At 41.6% G+C, this 27,609-nt stretch overlaps 1 protein-coding gene across 1 annotated transcript in view; it reads left to right on the forward strand.

The window, feature by feature from the left end:
* The window catches only part of dnah9l (dynein, axonemal, heavy polypeptide 9 like), a 443,144-nt gene that overhangs the window by 7,304 nt on the left and 408,231 nt on the right, over nucleotides 1–27,609 (forward strand). Inside the window, exons 2-12 of the mRNA XM_080198977.1 lie at nucleotides 127–316; nucleotides 1,685–1,784; nucleotides 5,546–5,757; nucleotides 7,657–7,890; nucleotides 11,084–11,251; nucleotides 11,498–11,614; nucleotides 17,460–17,594; nucleotides 18,438–18,443; nucleotides 20,487–20,611; nucleotides 20,719–20,914; nucleotides 21,041–21,145. Coding sequence (XP_080055103.1) covers nucleotides 127–316; nucleotides 1,685–1,784; nucleotides 5,546–5,757; nucleotides 7,657–7,890; nucleotides 11,084–11,251; nucleotides 11,498–11,614; nucleotides 17,460–17,594; nucleotides 18,438–18,443; nucleotides 20,487–20,611; nucleotides 20,719–20,914; nucleotides 21,041–21,145 — 1,588 coding nt within the window. The remainder of the gene's footprint in view (nucleotides 1–126; nucleotides 317–1,684; nucleotides 1,785–5,545; nucleotides 5,758–7,656; nucleotides 7,891–11,083; nucleotides 11,252–11,497; nucleotides 11,615–17,459; nucleotides 17,595–18,437; nucleotides 18,444–20,486; nucleotides 20,612–20,718; nucleotides 20,915–21,040; nucleotides 21,146–27,609) is intronic.

Genomic DNA, 27,609 nt, shown 5'->3' on the forward strand with positions numbered 1-27,609 from the left:
CTTTGCATCTCTCATTTCAAGGTTAAATGTTGCACAGTGTTTTAGCAATGTAGAAGTAGATGCAGATATAATGAACTAGCCAAATGATTCCAATCTGATTAAGAGGCTCGACTGTTATTTTTGTAGTCTTCCACAAATGGACAAATCAGTACTTCATTCTATTGAGTCCATGGTGATCCAGTGGATGCATCAGATAACAAATGTTATGAAACAGAATTCTGGTGATGACTTATTCGAAGAGACAAATCCTATTCCAAGTTCAGAAATTTATTTTTGGATGGCAAGAAAAGAAAACTTGCTTGGAATATATAAGCAGGTTTGTACGCAGAACCAAACTGAAGCTAATTTCTCCTTTCTGCTGTTCAGTTTTAAAATAAATGTTGAACCTACAAAGGTAGCAAGAATGATAAAGCTGCATTTTTGATAATGTTTTGTATGTTGCTGCCTATTTAACATATAATGCTCTTGTGAAATACTTTGTTATAACACAGTTTAAACATTTTAATAGTTTCTATACATACAATATTTAAAATATGATAAAATATATAACAGTAAAATTATTAGTGTTCAGGCAAAGCATCTAAGCATAGATGTAGCTAATTGTTTTTACTTTCATCAGATGCTGGCAGACCTGTATTTAAATAAAAGTCCATCAGTTTACAGTTTTATTTTCTATTTTTGCTCCCATATTTTGTTTGTGTCTGGTGCAATAGGTTGAAATGCCACAATACAGTAGAGATATAGGTACATTCACATTTGTGATTGCTCACAGAAAATTCACAATTTCCTCTGCTTCATTACACCCTGTGCCAAGTGTCTTGATGAGTATGAGGAAAAACATAAAGGCATATTTTCTTCCCTGTGCTATCCCAGATACCATCTAGCTCTCGTTTACCTATTGACATTGACCAAAGGTCAATGAACAATTGAGGACTCTGCGTCTGTACTCACTGGAGTTTAGAAGGATGAGGGGGGATCTTATGGAAACTGACAGGATACTATGAGGCCTGGATAGAGTGGACGTGGAGAGGATGTTTTCACTAGTAGGAAAAGCTAGAATCAGAGGGCACAACCTCAGGTTAAAGGGATGATCCTTTAAAACAGAGATGCGGAGGAATTTCTTCAGCCAGAGAGTCGTGAATCTGTGGATCTCTTTGCTGCAGAAGACTGTGGAGGCCAGGTCATTAAATGTCTTTAGATAGATAGCTTCTTGATTGATAAGGGGATCAGGAGTTATGGGGAAAAGGCAGGGGAATGGGGATGAGAAAAATATCAGCCATGATTGGTGGAGCAGACTCAATGGGCTAAGTGGCCTAATTCTGCTCCTATGGCTTATGGTTTTATGGTAAGCTGATAAGCAAATTGCTTGCTGACCATCTCAGCATGATCATATTACTGTTTATGTTTCTTGCATAAGACATTAAGCTTTATTTTTGGTCATTCAGATGGTATAGTTGACATTTTTATATTAAGCTGATCTTTCCCTATCCCCTGGTATGACTGTAAACTACATTCTGCGCCTCTTCTTTCCTTCTCCCCCATGTACTCGATGAACGATATGTTTTGTCTGTATAGTGTGCAAGAAATAATACTTTTCACTGTATTTCAATACATGTGGCAATAATGATCAAATCAGATATCATTTTTTTACTCACGATAACAAAGTTGTGATTATTTCGTACAGCTCCAGAATCCCAAGGTTTGCAAAATAGCTAATATTCTGAAAATTGTGAAAAGCAGCTATTATTCAACCTTCAAAAATACTATTTTGAAAGTAACAGAAGGTAACTCACTGTCATTATATTTTGAATATGTAATGTTGTGTAGAACATTATAAAACATGTTATAAAATTAAAAAGTTAAACATCTGACACAGAAACTCAGACACAACGGAGGGCGATTCTCCCGGCCTGTTGCTCGTGTAGCACAGCGGGTCGGGAGACATTAGCAGGAGCCTGTAGTGGGACTCATGACTGGCATCTGGCCGATTACGAGTCTCCAGGCCATGTTCTTTGTAATCAGTGCGAGCCATATCATTAGTGAGCCTGGGACACTATTTTCTGGGCTCATTAATGTTTCTCCCTCTACCGGGAGAATTCCCATCAGCACAGATTAAAGTTGGTCTCCATCAACAGGGACCAGGCATGATCACCTTGCTGGTGGGTACAGAGGCCATTGAAGCCCTCCAGGAGGACAGGGGCGGGGGGGTGCCCCTTGGGTAGTACCCACTGGGCACCCTGGCAGTGCCGACTGGGCAGTGACAAGAGACAGGGCTTACTGTGGGCAGGGTCGATTGGTGGTTGGGGGGACTCACTGTGCACTCTGCATTAGGGATTGGTGGAAGAGGGAGGGGGGATCAGGACTGCACACATGCAGGGGAGAGGCAAGGAGCTGGGGGCTGGCCATGGGAGACTGGCGATTTGGGCAGGCCTGGAGGGGGGGGAATGGAAGTCAGGTAGGTGAGTGACTGGGGGGTGGGTAGGGGCCCAGTGAAGCAATTGGTAGACTGGCATGGGCCAACGAGCATGCACCGATCTTGCCACTGTCAAATAGGTGCATGGGCAGTGACAAGCTCAGCGTGCTGATTCTGGCTTCTCCAGTGGGATGAGGCCCCAGACTCCCACTTACCGGTGTGAATCCTCCTGAGATGCTCTGTGGAGCACAGAGTGCCAGAGATTCATTCAAATTAAGTATGCCCAAAAAAACCTCCCGTTTTCCTGCCCATTGGGCACTTAGTTTTTTTTTGGGAGAATCGTCCCCAGCATTTAGCAATGATGCTTGTTGTGTTTGAATCAAATGTTAAGTTAAGCAGCTAAAATGGAATTAGGAAATATTGACCTGGTTTCTTACTGTGCTTGTAAGTTATTGAATATACTTGCAATTGGTTTGAGAGGTACACGTAGCTTGAAGATCAGGACTGGGCTTCTGATTGAGGTCTGAAGCTGGATCCCCAGAAGAATTAATATCAGAGCTTTGTGCTTGTTATCGATCTTCTTCTCAACTTCTGAAAATGTATATAATAAAAACAAAATACTGTGATGCTAGACATCTGAAATAACAGAAAATGCTGTAAAACTCATCAGGTCTGACAGCATCTGTGAGAAGAGAGAGAAAATATTGTTAACGTTTCAAGTTCGCATGACTTCTTCGGAAGGACAATTGCTTTCCAGCATTTTCAGAAGAAGATTCATTTGGACTTGAAGCATTAATTCTTATTTTCTCTCTCTACAGATACTGCCAGACCTTCTGAGTTTCTCCAGCATTTCTGTTTTCATTTCTAAAGATATATGCTTTGCTTAATATTCAGATTACTGCTAAGCAGGACCCATATTGGAAAATTTTATTGTGCCTTTTTGTAAATTGAGCATAGGCTATTATGTCAATATACAGCTTTGCAACCATCAGTTTATTATTTAAGGCAGATTTCATGAACGCCAGAATATTAATACACTTTTTCAACAATAAAGAGGAAAATATTGGCCAGTAAAATAATATTGCCCTAATTGTCTTAGGTTACAAACTGAAGTTTATGGATAGACCAGGAAAACACCATAAGCACTGGGAAGCAGGCAGGATTCGAACCCCAGAGAAAGGAATTCATGAGTTGTCACAAATGAATTTTGGGTGTTTCCTTTTACTTTCCCATGATCATTATATTTGGAAATGGATGTATGTATTTTCCTACTCTTGAGAGTAGTTAACTCAATTTTTAGTAACCATATAGCAAGGTTTTGTGTATTTAAAGTTAAGAAGGTTGAAACTTAACCCAGAGATTAATGAAAATGTGACATCTCAATCACTTGATTCACCTGTCTCCCATACAAAACTAGATTCAGATAAAATGGTAATTATAAAAATGGAATTTAAGTCACTCAACTTCAGTGCAGGCTCAGTGTTTCTTTGAGTTAATACTTTGGCTTGGAGTGATGGTCTTGGAAAAGCAGGGATTTCTCAATAGCTTAAAAAACACCAAACCGGACAGGTTGGGAAATATGCCACCACTTATAAGGGGTATCAAATCTCAAACACCTTTCTGTTTACGAACAGTGGGGAGAGGAGTAATTAGTGCTGTTTTAATTAACCCAACTCCTGCCTATAATAGAAGAAATATTAAATTTGCCACAAAGCCCAGGCTAAGCAACAATTTATTTTGGTCAGCTAAAATCAGTCCAAAAATTAGCCTGTAAAAAGCCTGTTGCTCTTTTCTGTTTTGTTGGTCTAGATTTTCACCTCTTTCAACAGACTTTATCAACTGACTTCAAACACATGCTTCAAGTTTCTTTTGGCTGATAGCCACTTGGAAAATTGGTAATTTAACCTCTCACTCTGGCAAATAGAACTGTTAAATGCCTAGCTATTGCTTACCTGCTAAATGTGTTTGTAACAGTTTTCGTCTTTTGCTGCAGATTTCAAGCATTTATTACTTTTTTTCCATAATATACATATGGGGTTGTTATGTAATTTATGTTCATTAAAGCTGCCACTAGCTTATTTGTGGTCCCTCTGATTCCTTCAGAGCTTCTGTAGATAAATCATGAATGCTTCAATTATTGTGAGGCAATTCCTGTTAAAAATACAATTTCAGGTTACTTCGATGGTTAACAAATGAAACAATTTGAAATATTAAAATCTTCACAGTATGCAGTATAATGAGATACCTCTTGGAATTTTCTTTCAACCCTTCGTGGGACTTGAGCTTTGTTGTGAAGGCTGGAATTTTTGGCTATCCCTAATTGATCTTGAAAAGGTGGTAATGAGCAAACTTATTGTATTGCCAGTGTCCGTATGGTATGGGTACAATTTAAATACTTCAAGCATGTATAGAACTATTTGTTCATTTATATTCAGTGATTACAAAAAAGACCAGTTTTTCTGAAAGAAAATCATAGAACATTTGATTTGTTGATATTAACCAGTTAACTTAAACATTTTAATTTAGTTATTAATGTCACAAGTAGGTTTACGTTAACACCGTGATGAAGTTTCTGTGAAAATCCCCTAGTCGCTGCATTCCGGCACGTGTACAGGTACACTGAGGGAGAATTTAGCAAGACCTGTGCACCTAACCAGCCTGTCTTTCGACTGTGGGAGGGAACCGGAGAGAACATGCAGATTTCATACAGACAGTGAACCAAGCCAGGAATCAAAACCAGGTCTCTGGGGTTATGAGGCACAGTGCTAACGACGGTGCCACATCTTTTTTCGGAGATATGTAAACCGTTCTCCTTGAGAACAGCATAACCACTTGAGACCTGCTACTATATTAATTCTGAGTGTAGTTTATGTCTATTATTCTGCAGACTTCAACACTTCAAAGTGTTAAAAGTAATAATAAGAAGAAAGTGATTTTTATTTTTCCGGTCTCCCATTTGGAATTTTGCAAGCATTTTCAAATCTAATCCAAACTGTAATTAATCTGACTTGCCATGAACAATGTCTGTAGACATATTTCCGTTCGCTGCACAATTGTTTATTCAGTTTGAACAATCTAACAAATAAGCTTCAATGTTAGGAAGGTGTGGCTAATTCTCTAATATATTTGTAGCTGTCTCTGAGGCTGAAGACATTGAATTGCATCTCCGAACTTTGAAATACCATCTATCCAATATGGAGGAATCAAACTTCTCAGAAATTGGACCACTTATTGCCCCCCTTTTCCATACTATTTGCTTGATATGGAGCCACTCTCGATATTACTGCTTTCCATCAAGAATTATTGTCTTGCTACAGGAGTTTTGCAATCTTATCATCAATCAGGTATGTGTCTACTTTGTGTGGGGATATATTAAAATTAAACAAATCTTTGGCAACCTTTTTAGTTTGCATATGAACACATGGGACATCATGAAGCTTATCAAATTATATTATTGGGCACCATATTATTGAATTGTTTCTTTTCTTATAATTTTAAGAGATGGTTGTTATCGCAGAAGATAACATTGAAATTGTGTGTGCTATTTTTAATAAATGAAATTAGTATGTAAACTTTCCCACCTGGACTGTTGTCAGTGACTACAATGGAGCTGTAAGCTCTGGTCAATAGTAGTGTGGTATCATTTATTTTTCAACTCTGGCTTCTCGTGCAAGCAACCATTCTTCCCTCATATTGAAGTATTTTCCCATTTGTTGATTGCCATTGCACATTTGCAGGTCTTTCCAATAACTGCTATCTAATTTTTTCATTGTTTTATGTGCTCAAATTCAAGTATTACTGCAGCACCGAAGAAATGCTCATTTCCGGGCCTCCCTCCTTATTACTCTCCAATCTAGCTGAATTGGGGATGGGAGCCAATTTAAATCCCAGAATTTACTAGGGTAAAATGGCTGGTCATCCAGTTTTCATGATAGACTTGCAACTTTGTTTGTTTTCTTTGATTGTACAGTGGCTGTTCTCAGTCTTATTTTTTGCCTCATGCCTCACAAGCAACAGTGGCAAAGTTAGGAAGAAGAGTAAATTCACTGGTGTCTACTATTCCAATAACGGTTTTGGTTTTTTAACTGCTGATTGTATTAAATGGTTTTATACCACCTGTTCCAGTGACATGTTGAGTACACTACTGCATCATTAACTGATTTGTTGGTGTACCCATTAATCTGAGTTCATCAATTCATTGTTTTCTGTTTCTGTATTAATTGATTTATTGATTCACTAATGCATTGTTTGTTTTGGTGGCGTCAGTGACTGGTGATATACGTGGTTTGTGTTGATTTATGCTAGTTTTGCTGTTGGATTTTGTGATGCCAAAAGAAAATTTAAATTCTTCCATTTATTCTCTTAATTTTGTTTAATCTCCATGTAATTGGAGTTACAACATCTGTTGTCCACTGTTTCATGTTGTATTGTCATTTGAATCTTTGGGAACATTGTGACAAAGCTTCTTAACGCTGCACATATCGTGATTGTGTACACTGTCACCAGAGATGAATTTTTAAAACAAATGTTGGGAGCAATATAAGAGCAGACAAAGCATAAGGCATCTATACAAAGATGTTTTGAAAAGGTTTTTTGAAGTTGCAAAATTCAGTATTAATGATGGAACAGTATATGCCCTTTTCACTGTGCCAGTGTGCTGAGCTGGTATTGTAAATACCAATACCCTTAAAAGAATGGTGTTCAATTTCAGTTTTATAAATATATAATAAATCTACTGTGTTAAACAGTGCTGTAAGAGTTCAATTATGATGTAACTGCATTGTACTCTATACACTTCTGTTTTTTATAGTTTTGTCTATTGGATGAAAATCTTTTTCAATATTTTTTAAGTGGCACTAAACTGTTGTGATCGAGCTTGTCTATATAAGAGTAAGATTTCTATGCAGTTTTCGATCTTGTCCAATGTCTGACATTTGATGAGATGAAATTAGCCATTTTGAATTTATTTTGCAAAACTTCTCTGAATTTAATTTAGTATGAAGACAGCATTTGACAGCTGAAACAGGACAGTAGTCTTTAAGAATCATAATTCAGTTGTCAGCTGTTAAAGGATTCTGTTGTGAAGCTTTTGTACTTCACGAGTATTGTAATTGCTATTTTTATTTGTGTAACTATGGGGTTTTTTTATATACATGTATATAATTTTAATATTTGTCTATATGTTATGAAGATGAATTCACATTGGCTTTAAAGTTTTTGTACTTAATAATATTTGTCAACAGGCTTTAAACTACCTGATTCCTGAAGAGATTTTTAAAGTTGAGATAGAAGAAGCCTTGGAGAAGGTGCAGCTTACCATTCACATACTGAAAAGTTTTAAGAATTGTTTTCACCAATACAGATTAAAGGTTTTCCAATATTACAGCCACTCTACGGAGGTGAAACATTGGGACTTTCCTACACAGATGGTATTTGCTCGTTTTGATAGGTTTCTTGACCGATTGTTTAAAATTGAGGTATGTGAAATGAGATTATATCACCTAAGTGTGTTAACTGTGCTTCTACCATTACATCTCAGCAGCATCAGCAAGTCATACAAATTGTAAAATATATTCAGTCCTCAATGTTTCTTTACTTTTAGAAACCAAAGCTAATTTTAGCTTTATTAATAGAAGCTATCAGAATTTCAAGGGGTTTGAACTTGGTAGCAATTGGTCGCAGCAAACCTTTTATTGAAACATAGTAGAGCTTGACAGATTTCAGTGTCTAGGCAATAAGTTACAGTTTCAAACTGTACTGGACATAGCTGTGCACACTGTCAATTTCTTGTTCAGTGTCTTTAGTCAGATGGATGTTTAGACCTCTGCCAGCATGATCTCTATCCATGCAAGTCAAGGTATTGTTACAGCCCCTCTTCTATACCCCAAAATGGCAATCACCTGACTCGATGGACTGGATTTTACCAAGTTCACCAGCACAAGATCATTGTAAAAAGTCTGACAACACCAGGTTTTAGTCCAACCGATTTATTTGATAGTAAACGCACAAGCTTTCGGGTTAGTCCCTTCGTCAGGTGAATGGAGAGTTCTGGCCTCAGACAGAGCATATAAAGCACACACAGTTTACAGATTACTGATTAGAATGTGAATCTTTACACCTAACCTGCTGTTCAAGTCTTGAAGTGGCCAACAATGTGAGTGGAAGGAGCACTGATCACAGGTTAAAGAGATGTGTATTGTCTCCAGACAGTACAGTGAGTGAGGTTTTGCAAACCCAGGCAAGTGTTGGGGGTTACAGATAGTGCGACATGAACCCAAGATCCTTGTTGAGACCGTCCTCATGTGTGTGGAACTTGGCTATCAGTCTCTGCTCAGCAACTCTGCGCTGTCGTGTGTCATGAAGGCCGCCTTGGAGAACGCTTACCCCAAGGTCAGAGGCTGAATGCCCGTGACCACTGAAGTGTTCGCCAACAGGAAGGGAACAGTCTTGCCTGGTGATTGTCGAGCGATGTTCATTCATCCGTTGTCGTAGCGTCTGCATGGTCTCCCCAATGTACCATGCTTCGGGACATCCTTTCTTGCAACGTATCAGGTAGACAATGTTGGCCGAGTTGCAAAAGTATTTACCGTGTACCTGGTGGAGGGTATTCTCACGTGTGATGATGGTATCCGTGTCGATGATCCGGCATGTCTTGCAGAGGTTGCTGTGGCAAGGTTGTGTGGTGTTGTGGTCACTGTTCTCCTGAAGGCTGGGTAGTTTGCTGCGAACAATGGTCTGTTTGAGGTTGTGCGGCCTTCACGACACACGACAGCGCAGAGTCGCTGAGCAGAGACTGATAGCCAAGTTCCACACACGAGGACGGTCTCAACAAGGATCTTGGGTTCATGTCGCACTATCTGTAACCCCCAACACTTGCCTGGGTTTGCAAAACCTCACTCACCGTACTGTCTGGAGACAATACACATCTCTTTAACCTGTGATCAGTGCTCCTTCCACTCACATTGTTGGCCACTTCAAGACTTGAACAGCAGGTTAGGTGTAAAGATTCGCATTCTAATCAGTAATCTGTAAACTGTGTGTGCTTTATATGCTCTGTCTGAGGCCAGAACACTCCATTCACCTGACGAAGGGACTAACCCGAAAGCTTGTGCGTTTACTATCAAGTAAATCGGTTGGACTAAAACCTGGTGTTGTCAGACTTTTTACTGTGTTTACCCCAGTCCAACGCCGGCACATCTACGTCAAGATCATTCCCAGGGAGCAACTTGCTGGATGCCCAATTGACTGCACTTCAATATCCATCCAATCCAGACAAGGGAGATAGACAAAGGAGGCAGGAGCTGGATGAGCAGGCCCATTAAAGGGCAACTTTCAAAGTAGATGCAGTCAGAGTGTCAGGCTTGAAGGAATAGGCATCCAGATCAATATGATGGCAGTTTTTCGTTGTAGCATGGTCCATTGAAAGCCCCTACGAGTTGATGATAGAGATGTTCCGGAAATGTTCCTGTTTCTGAAGGCAGAAAAGCTGCTAGGGATAAGGAATCCAATGCCCCCAAATGGCTTTCACACAGTAAATTTCCTGTTCCCATTGTCCATGCCCCCCAGCAATGGTGTGATGGGGGTTCCCGCCCAGAAAAGATGGAAACCCAATTACCGCACATTTTAATATCATTAGCGGGCTTCCTCACTTTTGTTCCCCTTCTCCCCCCACACTTTCTTGGTGGGGTTTATAACAGATCTGAACCAATGGGAAGCTGATGAAGATAATACATTGGGGCACACAGGTGAATACAGCCCCGGGAGGGAGTGGGACATGCCAGGCATATCCTAGTAACCCTGAGTCCATGACAGTATGGCTGGCTGTCTCTCCATGTGGCGAAATGCCCACCTGTCACTTATGAAATAGCAGCAACAGTGGACAGAAGTCCTTAATTGGCAACACAACAGTGTAATTGGCCTGAGAGCTGGCAAGCCATCTGCCACTTTTTCTGATCCTGCTAAAATGCCAGCGGTAGAGGGAAGGTGATGCCATCCTGCCTATTTTACTCCTGTCTCCCAGCCATTCCCTGGGGATCCATAAAGTCCTGACCATTATTGCTAAATACTTTATTTTAAGAAATAGAGAAAAGGAAGCTTATTTCATCCCCTTAAAAGACATAGATTGCAAAAGTATCATGACCAGGCATCGGCATGTGCCACATTTTAAGAAGGATGTCAAGGCTTCAGAAACAAATTTACTAGACTGACGTTGAGATTGGGAGACTTTAGTTATGGGAAGAAACTGATGGGTTTGTTCTCTTTACGCAGCAAGAGAGGTTTTAGAAAAAAAAGAGTGAGGCGTTCAAAATAATTAGTTCTGATAGAATAGGTTGGGAGAAACTGTCTTCAGTGACCAAAGAGGATATGGAATTACAGTGTTTGACAAAAGAATTAGAGGTATGAAGGATCAATTTTTTATGGTGAGTTGTTGTCATCTGGAACGCATTCTCTGCAAGCAAAGTGAAACAGACACAATAGTAACGTTCAAAACGGAATTGGATAAATGTTTAAAGGGAGAATGTTTCAAGAGCAAGGGACTGACGAATTGGATAGCTCTACCAAAGAGTTGACACAGGCTCAACTGAATAACTTCCTTCTTTGTTGTATTGTTCTATGATTCTGTGAAATAAAATACCTAACATGTTGACATGTTACTTGCTTCACTTTTAGGAACTGTTTAATACAGCTATAGAGTTTCTTAAATTGGAGAAAATTGAAATAGGAGGCTCCAAAGGAAAAGCGTTCAGTGAAAAAGTCTATGGTATCAATGAAGAATTTCAGGAATGTTGGCGAGTATTCGGGGAAAGCAAATATGATCCTCTGGATTACAACAATAAGGTATGGCTTTGTTTTGAAAATGGAACTTCATATTTGCCTTGATTTGCATTTCATGAAATTATGTCTGCATTCTGAAATTAACCTTAGATTTTTTTGAGAACATTACAATGAAGTGAATGTTATTTTCATTTGGGAAGATGTCAAGAATTTTACCTTTTGAAAGTACATCCCTCAAGGTGTGAGAATTAAATTATTCAAATGCTACCTTATTCACAAATCTAAAAATGTTCATTACAATCTGTTCAGGAATTTTTGTTGGATCACAGCAGATACATGGAGCAGATATATGATTTTGACAAACGCCTGGGCTCAGTGCTGAACCTTGCATTTCAGGATTCAGGAACTCTGGAATCAGCCTTTAAGGTACTTACTGATTGTATTTTGGTATGTCTAAGTTTTAAAAATAACACCATTTAGTACTTTTAAGTTAATTGTATCATGGTTTATGAGGTGAGACTTAAAGTACTCAATGTATAGTTTGGTTTCAAGTAAAAGATACAAAAGAGCTTTTAGCTATTCAAGAAAGAAAGTTGGGGGTGTTTCTCCCAGCCCACTGCGTTGCTGTAGCAGCGCAGCAAGCTGGGAGGCATCAGTGGACACTTTGTAGTTGGCTTCCTGCTTGGTGCCACCTCCTCCACTTGTCTCCAGCCACTGGATTTCTGGCATTGTCAGTGCTGCGCCAGAAATCGGCGCGAGCTAAATAAGTTATTTAAATCAGGATTTGCAGGATTAGCGGACCTGTGACTGAAGCAGTTTACAGCTGCTCCCCATTAATGCAGAGCTGGCAGCCTGACCTCACTGGAATGAAGAGAGGCCATAGAGATCCCACAGGAGGTTGGAGGGTAGAGGGGTGCCCCCTTGACGTTGCCAGACTGACAGTGCCCAAGGAGCAAAGTGGCAATGCCCAGATGCATCTTGGCACTACCCAGCAGACATACTGCCAAAGGGGAGGGGCAAGAGTGGGCACAGCCTCTGGGGTTAACATCTGCCACTCTGCACTTAGTAGTGACAGAGGGAGGGAGGACAGAGATTAGGGTTGACCAATCTGGGAGGGCTAGAGTCAGTCTGCCGAGGGGGTCGGGACTGGGTGGTGGTGGATCAGGACTGCCAGGGGTGTGGGGGGTGGAATTGAGGCGGGCCAGAGGTGTGGTGGTCGGGGCTGGTGTGGACATGTCTAGGAGACCAGTGATTGGGGGAGGGGTGGTGTGGTGGTACGGCTGGCCAGTGCTCGGGGAAGGGGTAGGGGGATTGAAGGGGCACCATTGCGGGGTTGGCCAGTGATTGGGGTATAGAGGGACTTGGAGGGGCAGGGTTACAGGATTGCTGAGCTGGTCAGTGATTAGGAGGCCAGCAGTGCACGACTACTGCAGATGCACTGATCTCCACTCTGACAGATTGGTGCATGTGCAGTGGCCTGCTCAGCACAATACTGCCTCCCTCTCTTGTGGGAATAGGCCCCGCCCACTGATTTTTAGCATGATTCCCACTCGGCTCTCTGATGCACAAAGCGTGGGAGATTCATTTTGAAAGTTCTGATGAAAAAACCAGCAAGATTTACTTCAGTTTGTACGCAGATTTAGCACTTCGACTTTTTTGGGAGAATCCCACCCGTTATCTTTGTAGAGAGTATTTATACAAGTGTTTTTCTGCTTTGCCACTGACACTGGTTGACGCAGAGACCATTATGTCTTTAAGGTAAAATTGACTAAGAATTTTTAGTAGGCGCAAAGTCACGGGGAGAACATGAGGCAGTGGGGTTAGCTTTGTGTTGCTTGAGCAAAAAATAACCTGCAGCACGATGCATGTTTTTATGTTTTAAGTTGCTGTCACTTTAAGGTAGCATTGTATCTTGAATGAAAAATATTGTGATGATCCCATTGCGAGGAGCACTGGTCTGTCTGTCTTCAGACCCAAGCTGAAAACTTTGTTTTACACTTGGCATATGATAGGAATAATGTGTTAGGAGGAAATGGGAACAGGCTGTTTTGTCATTCATTTAGGTCATGATTGATGAGTATCACAGCTCTGCTTGACCACCTTTGCTCAAAATTCATTGGTAAATGTATCCATCTTAAAAATTTCAATTTACTCAGAATCTCCAGAGGAACAAGTTCCAGATTTCTACTACCATTAGTGTATATATACAGGTGCTTCCTGATTTCACTTTGAAAGAAACTAGCTCTAATTTTAAACTCCTGATTCACTGATCTGGGTCCTCCTCAGTAAGAAGTCTCACAACACTAGGTTAAAGTCCAACAGGTTTATTTGGTAACAAACGCCACTAGCTTCCGGAGCGCTGCTCCTTCATCAGGTGAGTGGGGAGTTCTGATCACAAACAGTGCATATAAAGGCAAACACTCAGTTTACAGAATACTGATTAGAATGCAAGTCTTTACAGCTAGTCAAGTCTTAAAGGTGCAGACAATGTGAGTGGAGATAGCATTAAGAATAGGTTAAAGAGATGTGTATTGTCTCCAGACAGGAAAGTAAGTGAGATGTTGCAAACCCAGGCAAGTCATGGTGTTACAAATAGCGTGACATGAATCCAAGATCCTGGTTGAGGCCGACCTCATTTGTGCGGAACTTGGCTATCAGTCTCTGCTCAGCAACTCTGCGCTATCATGTGCCTTTTAAGGCCGCCTTGGAGAATGCTTACCCGAAGATCAGAGGCCGAATGCCTGAGACTGCTGAAGCGTTCGCCAACAGGAAGAGAACAGTCTTGCCTAGTGATTGTGGAACTGTGTTCATTCATCCTTTGTCGTAGCGTCTGCATGGTCTCCCCAATGTACCATGCCTTGGGACATCCTTTCCTGCAGTATATCAGGTAGACAACGTTGGCTGAGTCGCAAGAGTATGTGTACCTGGTGGACGGTGTTCTTAGGTGAGATGATGGCATCCGTATCAATGATCCGACATGTCTTGCAGAGGTTGCTGTGGCAGAGTTGTGTGGTGTTGTGGTCATTGTTCTCCTGAAGGCTGGGTAGTTTGCTGTGATGTAGAGATGCCAGCATTGGACTCTAACCTGGTGTTGTGAGACTTCTTACATAGTTTGCTGTGGGCAGTGATCGGTTTGAAGTTGTGCGTTTGTTTGAAGGCAAGAAGTGGGGGTGTGGGGATGGCCTTGGCGTGATGTTCGTCTTCATCAGTGACGTTTTGAAGACTCCGGAGATGATGTCATAGCTTCTCCGCCCCGGGGAAGTACAGGACAACGAAGGGCACTCTGTCCGCCGTGTCCCGTGTTTGTCTTCTGAGGAGGTCAGTGCGGTTTTTCGCTGTAGCGTATCGGAACTGTCGATTGATGAATTGAGCACCATATCCTGTTCTTATGACGGCATCTTTCAGCATATGGAGGTGTCTGTTGCGATCCTCCTCATCTGAGCAGATCCTGTGTATATGGAGGGGTTGTCCATAGGGGATGGCTTCTTTAACACATTTAAAGTGGAAGCTGGAGAAGTGGAGCATCATGAGGTTATTGTGGGCTTGCGATGCAGTGAGGTGCTGAGGTGACCGTCCTTAATGGAGATGCATGTGTCCAAGAATGCAACCGATTTTGGAGAGTAGTTCGTGGTGCATCTGATGGTGGGATGGAACGTGTTGATGTCATCATATAGTTGTTTCAGTGATTGTTCACCATGAGTCCAAAGGAAGAAACATCGGTTGAAGGTCCTGTGCGGTGAAGAAGTCTTGTTCGAGCCTGTGCATGAAGATGTTGGCATATTGAGGTGCAAATTTGATCCCCATGGCTGTTCCGTGTGTCTGGATGAAGATCTGGTTGTTGAAGTTGAAGACATTGTGGTCCAGGATGAAGCAGATGAGTTAGAATTGCATCTGGAAACTGGCAATTGTCGGCTTTGAGCACTGAGGCAGTTGCAGCAATGCCATCGTTGTGGGGGATGCTGGTGTAGAGTGCCGAGACATCCATTGTGATGAGGAGTACTCCTGTTCAACTGCTCCATGTGTGCTGAGTTTCTGTAGGAAGTCCGTAGTGTCGTGACAAAAGCTGGGGGTTCTTTGTTCAATGGGTTTCAGGATGCCCCCAACATAGCCGGAGAGGTTTTCACACAGGGTCCCATTGCCTGTTACGATGGGACGGCCAGGTATGTTTGCCTTGTGTATCTTTGGGAGGCAGTAGAGATCTCCAGTGTGGGGAGTATGTGGGATAAGAGAACAGACGGTGCTCTGAAAGTCCGAATCAAAGGTCCTGATCAGTGTTGAGTTGACAGGTGTGTTCTTTGGTTGGATCTGTGGGTAACTGTCTGTAGTGTTCCTCGTTGTTCAGACTCACCATGGACTAGTCTCTGGAATCGGTTGCATTTTTGGACACATGCATCTCCATTAAGGACGGTACCATCAGCATCTCACTGTACCGCACGCCCATGGATAATCTCATGATGCTCCACTTCTTTAACTTCCACCCTAAGCACGTTAAAGAAGCCATCCCTTATGGACAAGCCCTCCGTATACACAGGATCTGCTCAGATGAGGAGGATCACAACAGACACCTCCAGATGCTGAAAGATGCTCTCATAAGAAAAGGATATGTCGCTCGACTCATCAGTCGACAGTCCGACGTGGCGCAGCAAAAAACCGCACTGACCTCCTCAGAAGACAAACACGGGACACAGTGGACAGAGTGCCCTTCGTTGTCCAGTATTTCCCCGGAGCAGAGAAGCTATGACGTCGTCTCCGGAGTCGTCAACATGTATTGACGAAGACGAACATCTCACCAAGGCCATCCCCACACCCCCACTTCTTGCCTTCAAACAACTGCACAACTTCAAACAGACCATTGTCTGCAGCAAACTACCCAGCCTTCAGGAGAACAATGACCATGACACCACACAACCCTGCCACAGCAACCTCTGCAAGACATGCCGGATCATCGACACAGATGCCATCATCTCACGTGAGAACACCATCCACCAGGTACACCTTGCAACTCGGCCAACGTTGTCTACCTGATATACTGCAGGAAAGGATGTCCCAAGGCATGGTACACTGGGGAGACCATGCAGACGCTATGACAACGGATGAATGAACACCGTTCCACAATCATCAGGCAAGACTATTCCTTTTGGCGAACACTTTAGCAGCCACGGGCATTCGGCCTCTGATCTTCAGGTAAGCGTTCTCCAAGGCGGCTTTCACGGCACACGACAACGCAGAGTTGCTGAGCAGAGACTGATGGCCAAGTTCCACACGCATGAGGACGGCCTCAACCGGGATCTTGGATTCATGTCACACTATCTGTAACCCCCATGACTTCCCTAGGTTTGCAACATCTCACTTACTGTCCTGTCTGGAGACAATACACATCTCTTTAACCTATTCTTAATGCTATTTCCACTCACATTGTCTGCACCTTTAAGACTTGACCAGCTGTAAAGACTTGCATTCTAATCAGTATTCTGTAACGTGTGTGTGTGTGTGCCTTAATATGCACTGTTTGTGATCAGAATTCCCCACTGACCTGATGAATGAGCAGCGTTCCAAAAGCTAGTGGCATTTGTTACCAAATAAACCTGTTGGACTTTAACCTGGCCCCTAAACTTTAACGTGAGACTTCCTACTGTGTTTACCCCAGTCCAACGCTGGCATCTCCACATCATGACTGGGTTCTCCTACTAGGGGAAATGGTTTCTATATATCTACTGTATTAAACCCCTTTATCATTAATATAATAGACACTTCTCAGTCTTTTAAACATGAGGGAATACAGACCAGGTTTATGTGTGTTAACTTGATTTAACCCTTTAAACCCTGGTATAATTATGGTGAATATGCACTGTATTCTGTCCAAGGCCAATATAACTTTGAGAAGATATAATTTTTAAAACAGAATGTAATACTCTAATGGGGTCTGACCAAGGCTCTGTGTAACTGAACCAGCACTTCCTCCCCTTTGAGAGCAGGGCTTTTGCTTCTTCTGATCACTTCTTGTAATGAGGCATTTAGTAATTTGCTTGAATTGTAAATCCCAATTAATAAAACTTCCAATTCCATGTTATTCATGCGTAGGCCAAACAGGATATTAAGATTGACGCATAATATTCCTTTAACTCCTGTGTGAATGTAGGACCACGGTTTGCCTTAAGACTGGGGAGATGGTGTAGGAGATAATAAGGTTGCAACTTAAAAAATGCTCAGTTTTCTGTTAGTTGTCAGTAATACAGTAATGACTTGGAATTAAAAATATTTTCTCTGTCAGCTTTTGTCAATATTTGGTGCATTACAAGAGAGACCAGTCATTGCCAACATTTTTGCTGTGAATTATGCCAAGCTACTCTCAATGTTTGAGACAGAACTCGACAGCTGCAAACAAATGTTTGATAATCAAACCAAGGTGAAGTAACATTTTCATTTTTACTAATGGTAAATTTTAGAAATATTACTTCTATTAATAAATGATGGTATATTTCTGAGTGAGGCAAGAGGCAGTGGGGTTAGCTTTGCATTGCTTGAGCAAAAAATAACCTGCAGCACGATGCATGTTTTTATGTTTTAAGTTGCTGTCACTTTAAGGTAGCACTGTATCTTGAATGAAAAATATTGTGATGATCCCATTGCGAGGAACACTGGTCTATCTTCAGACCCAAGCTGAGAACTTTAAGTTTTACACTTGGCATATGATAGGAATAATGTGTTAGGAGGAAACGGGAACAGGCTGTTTCGTCATTCATTTAGGTCATGATTGATGTGTATCATAGATCTTCTTGTCCACCTTTGCTCAAAATTCATTTCTCTGTGCCAACTTCTACTTCAGTTTAAGAACCATTAATTTCTACAGAATGTGATGCTATGCCAAGAGGAAGCAATCTTTGAATTCAGATGGGGTGGGAGGACGCACACCTTTAATTACTCTCCACTGTCATCCTGTTTTTGCATTTGACTGTATCTATATTTATTCACTCATAGCCAGAAAATCACATTCAATTGCTTCTCTTATTGCTTCCACACTATCTCCTCTGTGCTCCCCTCCTATTTCTCATCTACTTGCTGCCCCTCAGTGACATCATTAGAAAGCAAAGTCAGTTTTCAGATCTGGCAGCAGCAGTGGAAGAGGTATTGAATCAAAATGGTTATCAATCTTCATCCAGACACATGTTTCTTTGAGATTTTATAATATTCATGGCATTTTCAGTCCAATGCAGAATATTTATTGAGCCAGCTGAGATATATCAGACAGGAGGGGGTGAGGGGTGGGGGGAGAGAGGGTTGGGGGGTTTGGGGGGCAGGGTGGGGGGAGACATACAGAAATCCTGTTGGAAAGAGAGCAGTACTCTTCAGGGTATCAATATCACTATGTCTCCACCTTTCATACTGTAGTATGAAGACTTATTATTCTCAGTACTCTGTGTGCTCTGACCATAACTTTTGCTTTTCAATTCTACCTCAGTCTATTTTTATGGCCTCATTACCCTACCTTGCTACTTTTAGTGATATCTCTCTTTCTTTGTGCATTTTTTCACAGTCCTCTGCATAAACTCCAATTTAATGTTGTCTGCATATTTTGAACTTATATTTCTAACTCCAAAGTAGAAACTCTTTAAGTAGTGAATAGCAGTTGCTCACAGTACTGATTCTTGTTGAATACTACTGCTTAAGATGCAGTCCCTAAGCGGTTCCTGAATTCGTAAAAGCTTCCAATTCTTGCTGTTAGTTTCTCTGTTTAAAAACTTCTGAAGAAGCTACACTTTCAAAGAACTGTAACTGTTTTTAATGGTTACTTCGTAATTTCCGTGGAACATACTCCCTGCCACTGAAAAACTAATTTTATGTTTGTAGAATGTCAAATTTCTCCATTGTGAAAAAATTCTGTGGATGGAATTTTGCTGTTTCTTGGCATGTGCCAACTCAGTTTGAAACTGAGGAGAGTAGCCTGCCAGTGGAGTAGTGGGTTTTTCCACCATATTTTTAAACTGATGGACAAAAAAATGTAAGGAACAGGCCCCACAACATAATGCTTGTGGGGTGGGCTCTGATTGAGCCTGTCTCACCAGCATTGTAAGTGGAAGTTCCAGGATACTGAGTAGTGCTTGGGGACAGTGCCAGGGTACTGTTTGGTAAGTGCTAAGGGCATGACCCTATTCCCTTTGGGGATCGTGCTCACTTATCCACGCCCAACAAGTTCTGCCTGCCAGGTGCACATCATAGGTAACTTGTCATGATTCAGGTCAGCATGAGGGCATGCCAATGTGAATAGACAATTTAATGTGTAGTGAGAAGGAGGATTATGAGGCATAAAGGCCTGATAATGACCTTTAAATGTATGCAAACTGAGTTCCCAACTTTTAAAGTCAGAATATCCGTTGCATCACAGGTGGGAGTGGGGCAATCAATCAGGGAAATATCACCAGTATACAAACTGATTTGGATTCCCTCATGGTTCTCCCATTCCCAGTGCCATGCATGCTCCTAAAAATGGGAGCTGTAATTTGCACCCTACATATTTTTAAATTGTTTTTGTAGTTTGTTTAAATTGATGTTTTAACTCCTATTTAAATCCAATCTTTTGCTGCCTAAAAATTTAATCTAAGAGCGAAGGATAAAAGTGTTTGACCTCCCCAATTTTCCTGGGTGAATTGTGATTCCAGTGGAGGCCTCAATTTGGCATTGAGAACCTGGAAGCAGATGCAGAAGGATGCCAGCAATGATCTTTCAATTAAGAAGCTGCCTCCAGAAGGTCCATTCTGTGAATCCCATGGATGGAGCCATAGGCAGAACTTTTATTATGGGTACTGTTGAGGGGTCGACAACCAAAGTATTCATGGTGCCATGCAGGCATTTTCAGTCAGAGGGCAGTGGTAGCCATCGTAGCAAGAATTCCATTAGTGGAGGCATCAGAGTCCATGAAGTGGTTGCAATGGCACCACTCCTGCTTGGAGAGACCTGAGCACTGCTGGCAACTTAATAAAAAGCCTCATAAAGTTCTCAGCCCTCCTCTCAATCAGCTGAACTTTCTGTTTGCCCTCAACTCTTCAAATGCCTTTCCAAATAGTTAACCTCTAGAGATCATAGCTGTTGGCCACTCTGTCAAACAGGAAAATACTGAGGGATTGATTGATTAAAAATTGCTGCATTTGCAATTCAGAAAAACTGACTTAAACTTTGTTGAGAAATTCTAATTTTTTTCAGTCTGAAAATTTTCAATTAATAAAAACGTTTGAACAGACATTTGATCTTGTGTCAGTTTAATTGTTTCGGTGATTACATATCTGATACTTACTTTCTGCAGGTGAAGAGGAATTATGTAGTAGTGCATAAGAATATGCCAATGATAGCTGGCAACCTGAAGTGGTCCCAAGAGCTTCATGAAAGAATCTTAAGTCAGAGGAGTCAATTCAGACATGTTAATCATCTGTAACTATAGCTTTAACTAGAGAACTTGTTTCATACAAAATATTTTTCAAATTATAGTTATAATTATAATTTTAAAAATAACTCTTGTATATTTGACATTGTTCTAGAAGCCTACAGACAAAGGAAACAAACTTGGTTCTCCAAAAATGTGATGAAATGTTAACCTTGCTTGATCACTATGATGAAGAAATCTATACGTTGTGGACAGAAAGTCTAGATGTTCTTTGTCAGGAAAAGTTGAATCAGCCGTTTCTCAAATGGAACAGAGAATCTGGTTTATACTTTGTGAATTTTAGCCCTGAGGTAAGATATTTTTCTCGTTTTTGGGGGTTTAAAATGGTAACATCAACCATGGTTACAACTTGAATATTTCATATTATGTAAGAAATGCTTCCATTCCTGAATCATATTGTAATCATTTTTACTCAGCTTTCATCTGTGCTTCGTGAGGTCAAATACCTTGGGTTGTTAAAAAGATTTATCATCTCGGATGTGGCACTAAATTTGTATTCAAAAAGAAAGATTCTTCAGATGGTAAATATATGAATACCTGTTCTGGATATACATATGCAGTTGCTTTGTGTGACAAATATGTTAGCAGTGATTAATTATTGAAATTCTAAATGGTTTCTCAGGATTTAAAAAAATGATTGACGTTTAAAATTTGTGAGTATACTAGTCAACCAAATTTGCAGTTAATTTTGTTTGAAAGAGGACTATGCTTGTGTCATTTGTGTGATGTTGCCGTATGATGATTTTCTGAGTTACCTTCTCTGAACAAACTATGATTAGCAACATAATGTTTTCTTTTCTCAAAGTTGGTGTTTTTTCCATCTTACCATTCCCTAACTCTTTTCCCAAAGTTAGAGGAGTTTAAAACTACAGGGCATAGGTTTAAGGTGAGAGAGGAGAGATGCAAGAGTCCAAAGGGGCAATTTTTTTCACTCGGACGGTGGTGAGTGTCTGGAACGAGCTGGCAGAGGCAGGTACAATTTTGTCTTCTAAAAAGCATTAAGACAGTTACATGGGTAAGATTGGCATAGAGAGATATGGGCTAAATGTGGACAATTGGAACTAGCTCAGAGGCTAAAACTGGGCAACATAGACAAGTTGGGCCAAAGGGTCTGTTTCCATGCTGTAAGCCGTTATGACTCTATAGGCTTGATTTTACCATTTTGATTTTAAGTGCTGAATCTGGGCGCAATTCAGATCCGACATGGGAAACTGTTCTCAGGCACCCCCATATTGCACTTAGCCTGAAAAAAAGAATCGTGAGTCTGAATTGCACTGTAGGCAGGGCTTATCGTGCCCGAATTGCTGTATCAGAGCTTTGAACTGTGTATGTGCAGTGAAAAAAAAATTTGAACAATGCGCCCCTGTCACATCGCTCCCGGGTTGCAAGAAGCAGATGAAGTGGCTGGGAGCGATGGCCCACAGACATTGCCCCATCCCCACAACAGAATTGTTCTCCCTTATCTGTCCACCACTGCCCTTACCCAGATCGATTGCAACTCTCTGCCCTCCTTCACTCCCACTGATTGCCCTCAGAGTAGAAGCTGTCCCTCCCACGGAAAACCATCTGGCTCCTCCCCCGCAATCAGAGAATGATTCCACCACCACCACAGAATTTTCCCCTGTACCATTGCATTCGCCTGTCCGTTAGTGGGGTGTGATCGGGCCTTCCTTCTGCCCCACCCTTCACCAGGGAATGATCTAGCCCACCTCCCTCTGCCCACTCATTACTGATTGAGTCAGAGAGCCGTTGGAAGCTCTGAACTTACCTCTTCAGAAGCTGAAGTGCCCAAAACATTCTCTTGCCAAGCATACCTGTTTCATGCTGAATCTAGACGGGCGAATGCGATGGTACGGGGGAAATGCTGGTAAAGTTGGGTGGGCATCCCATTAATTCAATTTAAATGCATGCATTTTGAGCATAGTTCAGGATCACAGCCATTTTTGGGCCTTGGTAAAGTGAGCGTGGATCACGCTAATTGCCTTGCACCTAATCTTACCAAGTTTTCCTGCCGAACATGGGTGCGATGCAATGGTAAAATTGGGCCCTGTTACTCAGTTCATCTGTTTTTCTTCCTGTTCCATATGCAGTATAATGTACAGTCTGTATTACAAGAAATAAACATCCCCAAGAATTGTTTGATTACCTAAGCTTCAATTTTGTGTAGTATATCAAATTGGCAACGGTAGACTCAAGGGAGACTGAATTGAATATATTAGAGATTGTTTTGGAGCATCTATCACCACTTGGAGAGGCAAAACTTGATCTGGGATAGTCAGCATGGCTTCGCCAGAGGGAGGTAATGCCAGACAAATTTGATTGAATTTTTTGAGGAGGTGACCAATGGGCCATCCTAAGGTAGATGAGATTAGATGGGAGTTCAGGTGTTTCTAATGTGTCAGTATGGACTTGATGGGCCAAAATACCACTTCTGCACTGTTTGATCCTATTAATAATATGTTGTGGAACCAACCAAGGGGCAGGCTATTCTAGATTCGTTATTATGTAATGAGGTAGGGCTAATAAATGATGTCATTGTTACAAATCCTCTAGGGATGAGTGATGATAGTATGCTAGAATTTCAAATTCAGTTTGAGGTGAGAAACTGGAGTTCCACACTAGCATTCTGGAGTTAAACAAAGGAAATAACAGAGGCATGAGGGCAGAGCGGCCCTAGTGAAGTGGGCAGGAAGATTGAAAGGTAGGACAGTTGATGAACAGTGGCAGATATTTAAGGTATTCAAGTATTAAGATATTCAAGTCCCCCCAACTAAAATATATTCCAGAGAGGAGGAAAGGTGGCAAGAGGGGGGAAAGACTTCCATGGCTTAGCAAGGACATTAAGGATAACATACAGACGAAAGCTAAGGCGTACTGTATTGCAAAGGCCAGTGGCACACTGGAAAATTGGGAAGCTTTTAAAGATCAATGAAGGGTCACTAAAAAATTAATAAAAAGAACAATGGTAAATTATGAAAGAAAACTAGCGCAAAATATAAAAACTGATAGCAAAAGCTTCTATAATATAAAATGAGGAAGAGAGGAGCTAAAGTGAATATTGATCCCTTGGAAGATGAGGTGGGGAGCACAGAAATGACTGAGACACTAAATATTTTGCCTCGGTTTTCACGGTGGATGACATGAGTACCATCCCAATAGTAAGAAAATGCAGAGATTATGGGAAGGCAGGAACTTAGAATATTATCATCACTAAAGAAAGCATACTGAGCAAACTATTGGGATTGAAAGCAGACACTTCCCCAGGGTCCGATGGCCTATGTCCTAGGGCCTTAAAGGAAGTGGAGTTGGAGGTAGTGAATCCATTGTTTATAATATTTCAAAATTCCCTGGATGCAGGAACAAGTCCAGTGGATTGGAAAAATGCTAATTTCATGTATTTATTTAAAATGGGAGGGAAGCAAAATGTAGGAAACCATAGGCCAATTAGTTTAACATCTGCCATTAGGAAATTGTTACAATCCATTATAAGGGAAGTAAGAGCAGAACATTTAGAAAGTCAAAATGCAATCCATCAGATACTGCATGGTTTTATGAAGGGTAAATCATTCTTGCCCAATTAGCTTGAGTTTGAAGATATTACATGCAATGTTGGTAATAGTGATCCTGTAGATGTGGTATATCTGGACTTCCAGGCAGCATTCGATAAGGTGCCACAGAAAAGGGTAATATACAAGGTTAGTTCACAAAGGACTAGGGGTAGTTTATTAGCTTGGCTAACCAACAGAAGGCAGAGTCAGGATAAATGACTCTTTCCTGGGTTAGCAAGATGTGGCTAGTGGGGTGCCAAAGGGTTTGGTGCTCAGGCCCTAACTATTTACAATCTATGTTATTGACTTGGGTGCAGAAAAAGTAGGTGCCATAACCAGATTTGCAGTTGACACTAAAATCAGTGGGATAGTAAGTTGTGATAATGAAATAAGAAATTTGCAAATGGATATGGGTTAAATGAATTGTACAAAATTTGGCAGATGGAGTTTAACATGGATAAGTGTGAGGTTATCCATTTTGTAGGAAAAATACAAAGGCAAATTATTATCTGAATGAAGAAAAACTTTGGAGTGCTTCAGAGCAGAAAGATATCCTTGTGCTTGAATTGTGGAAAACTAGTATGCAGTTACAGCAGGTAATAAGAAAGGCAAATAGAATCTTGGCATTTATTGCTAAAGAATAGAATAAAAAAGTAATGACGTGTTGCTGCTACTGTACAAAGTGCTAGTGAGACCACACTTAGAATATTGTGTACAGTTTTGGTCCCCTTACTTGAGGAGGGATGTAGTTGGATTGGAGGCAATTTAGAGGAGGTTCATTAGATTAATTCCAAAGGTGAGGGATTTGTCTTACGAAGAGAGATCAGTCAATTTAGGCATATACTCCCTTTAGTTTAGAAGAATAAGAGATCTAATTAAGATGCATCCAAGATAATAAGGGGGATTGACAAAATAGACATGGAAACGATGTTTCCTTTTGTAGGGCAATCCAGAACAAGAGATCCTTGTTACGTATAAACTAGATGCAGGAGCAGGCCATTTGACCCTTTGAGTCTGCTCTGCCATTAATTATGATCATGGTTGATCATCAAATTCAATACCTCTGAATGGACAGAAAACATTCTGAAGAGAGAGGGTGAACAGCCAGAGGCTGAAAAATAAATTTATTCAAATTTATTGGAATTCTATGAGGATGTGACTAGTGCGGTAGACAGAGGGGAACTGGTGGATGTAATGTTTCTTGATTTTCAAAAGGTGTTTGATAAGGTGCCGCACAAAAGGTTGCTTCAGAAGGTTAGGGGGCATGGAGTTAGGTGTTAGCGTGGATAGAGGATTGGTTGTCTAATAGGAGGCAGAGAGTAGGTATCAGTGGGTGCTATTCTGATTGGCGGTTGGTAACTAGTGGAGTGCCTCAGGGATCGGTGCTGGGGCCTCAGCTATTTACCATTTATATAGATGATCTGGAGGAGGGGGCTGAGTGTAGGGTGACGAAATTTGCTGATGACACAAAGATGAGTGGAAAAGCAAATTGTGCGGAGGGTGTGGAAAGCCTGCAGAGGGATCTAGATAGGGTGAGCGAGGACCTGGCAGATGGAGTACAATGTTAGCAAGTGTGAGGTTATCCACTTTGGCAGGAGTAATAGTAGGAGGGATTACTATTTAAAGGGCGAAAAGCTGCAGCATGCTACGGTGTAGAGGGACCTGGGGGTCCTTGTGCATGAGTCGCAAAAACCCAGTCTGCAAGTGCAGCAGGTGATCAAAAAGGTGAATGGTATGCTGGCCTTTACAGCGAGGGGGATAGAATATAAAAGCAGGGAGGTCTTGCTGTGACTGTACAGGGCATTGGTGAGGCCGCAGCTGGAGTACCATGTGCAGTTTTGATCGCTGCACTTGCGCAAGGATATTTTGGCCTTGGAGGGAGTGCAGAGGAGGTTCACTAGGCTGATACCGGAGATGAGGGGTTTGGACTATGAAGAGAGACTAAATAGACTGGGTCTGTACTCGTTGGAGTTTAGAAGGATGAGGGGGGATCTTATAGAGATGTATAAGATGATGAAGGGGATAGATAGGGTAGAGGTAGAGAGATTCTTCCTGCTCAGAAAGGACAACAGGACTAGAGGGCACAGCCTCAAGATAAGGGGGAGGCAGTTTAGAACGGAGTTGAGGAGGAACTTCTTCACTCAAAGGGTGGTGAATCTCTGGAATTCTCTGCCCGTTGAAGTGGTGGAGGCTACCTCGCTAAATATATTTAAGACATGGATAGATAGGTTTTTGGTAGGCAAGGGAATTAAGGGTTATGGGGAGAAAGTGGGGAAGTGGAACTGAGCCACTTCAGATCAGCCATGATCTTATTGAATGGCGGAGCAGGCTGGAAGGGCTAGATGGCCTACTCCTGCTCCTACTTCTTATGTTCTTATGGTCTTATGGCTGTGGTACATATTGGTACTAATGACATAGGCAGGAAGAGTGATGAGGTCCTGCAGCAGCAGTTTAGGGAGTTAGGTAGAAAGTTAAAAAGCCGGACTTCTAGGGTTGTAATCTCAGGATTACTCCCAATGCCATGTGCTAGTGAGGCTAGGAATAGGCAGATAGTGCAGCTCAACATGTGGCTAAACTACTGGTGTAGGGGGAGGGTTTCAGATATCTGGACCATTGGAGTCTCTTCTGGGGCAGATGGGACCTGTACAAGAAGGATAGGTTGCAACTAAACTGACAAAATGTTCTGGCTGGGAGGTTTGCTAATGTCACATGGGAGGATTTAGTTTGGCGGGGGGTGGGACCCAAAGCAAAGGTGAATTAGCTGAAGAGGAACTAGAGAATAGGGCCAGTAAAACTCAGAGAAACGGTGGGCAGGGTGGGATTGCTAATCAGAGTCTGTTGGACTGAAGTGCATTTGTTTCAATGCGAGAAGAGTAACAGGTAAGGCAGATGAACTTAGAACTTGGATTAGTACTAGGAACTATGATGTTGTTGCCATTACAGAGACTTGGTTAAGGGAAGGACAGGATTGGCAACTTAACATTCCAGGATACCGATGTTTCGGGCAGGGTAGAGGGGGATGTAAAAGGGGTGGGGGAGTTACACTACTGGTTAAGGAGAATATCACAGCTGTATTCCAGGAGAACATCTCGGAGGGCACATACAGCGAGGCAGTATGGGTAGAGCTCAGGAATAGGAAACGTGTAGTAGTCATAATGTTGGGGGTTTACTATAGGCCACCCAACTGCCAGTGGGAGATTGAGGAACTGATATGTAGGCAGATTTTGGCAAAGTGTATAAGTAACAGGGTTGTTGTGGTGGGAGATTTTAATTTCCTCTATATTGACTGGGACTCACTTGAAGCCCACCTGGATGCTCCTTACAAGCTCTGCCCCATCCACGTCCCTAGCACTAGAGGTGTGGATGGGGTAGAGTTTAAAAGAAGCATCCAGGAGGGCTTCCTGAAACAGTATGTAGATAGTCCAACTAGGGAAGGG

This window comes from Carcharhinus amblyrhynchos, chromosome 11 (assembly GCF_965287045.1).
Source record: "Carcharhinus amblyrhynchos chromosome 11, sCarAmb.v2.hapA, whole genome shotgun sequence".
NCBI lineage: Eukaryota > Metazoa > Chordata > Chondrichthyes > Carcharhiniformes > Carcharhinidae > Carcharhinus > Carcharhinus amblyrhynchos.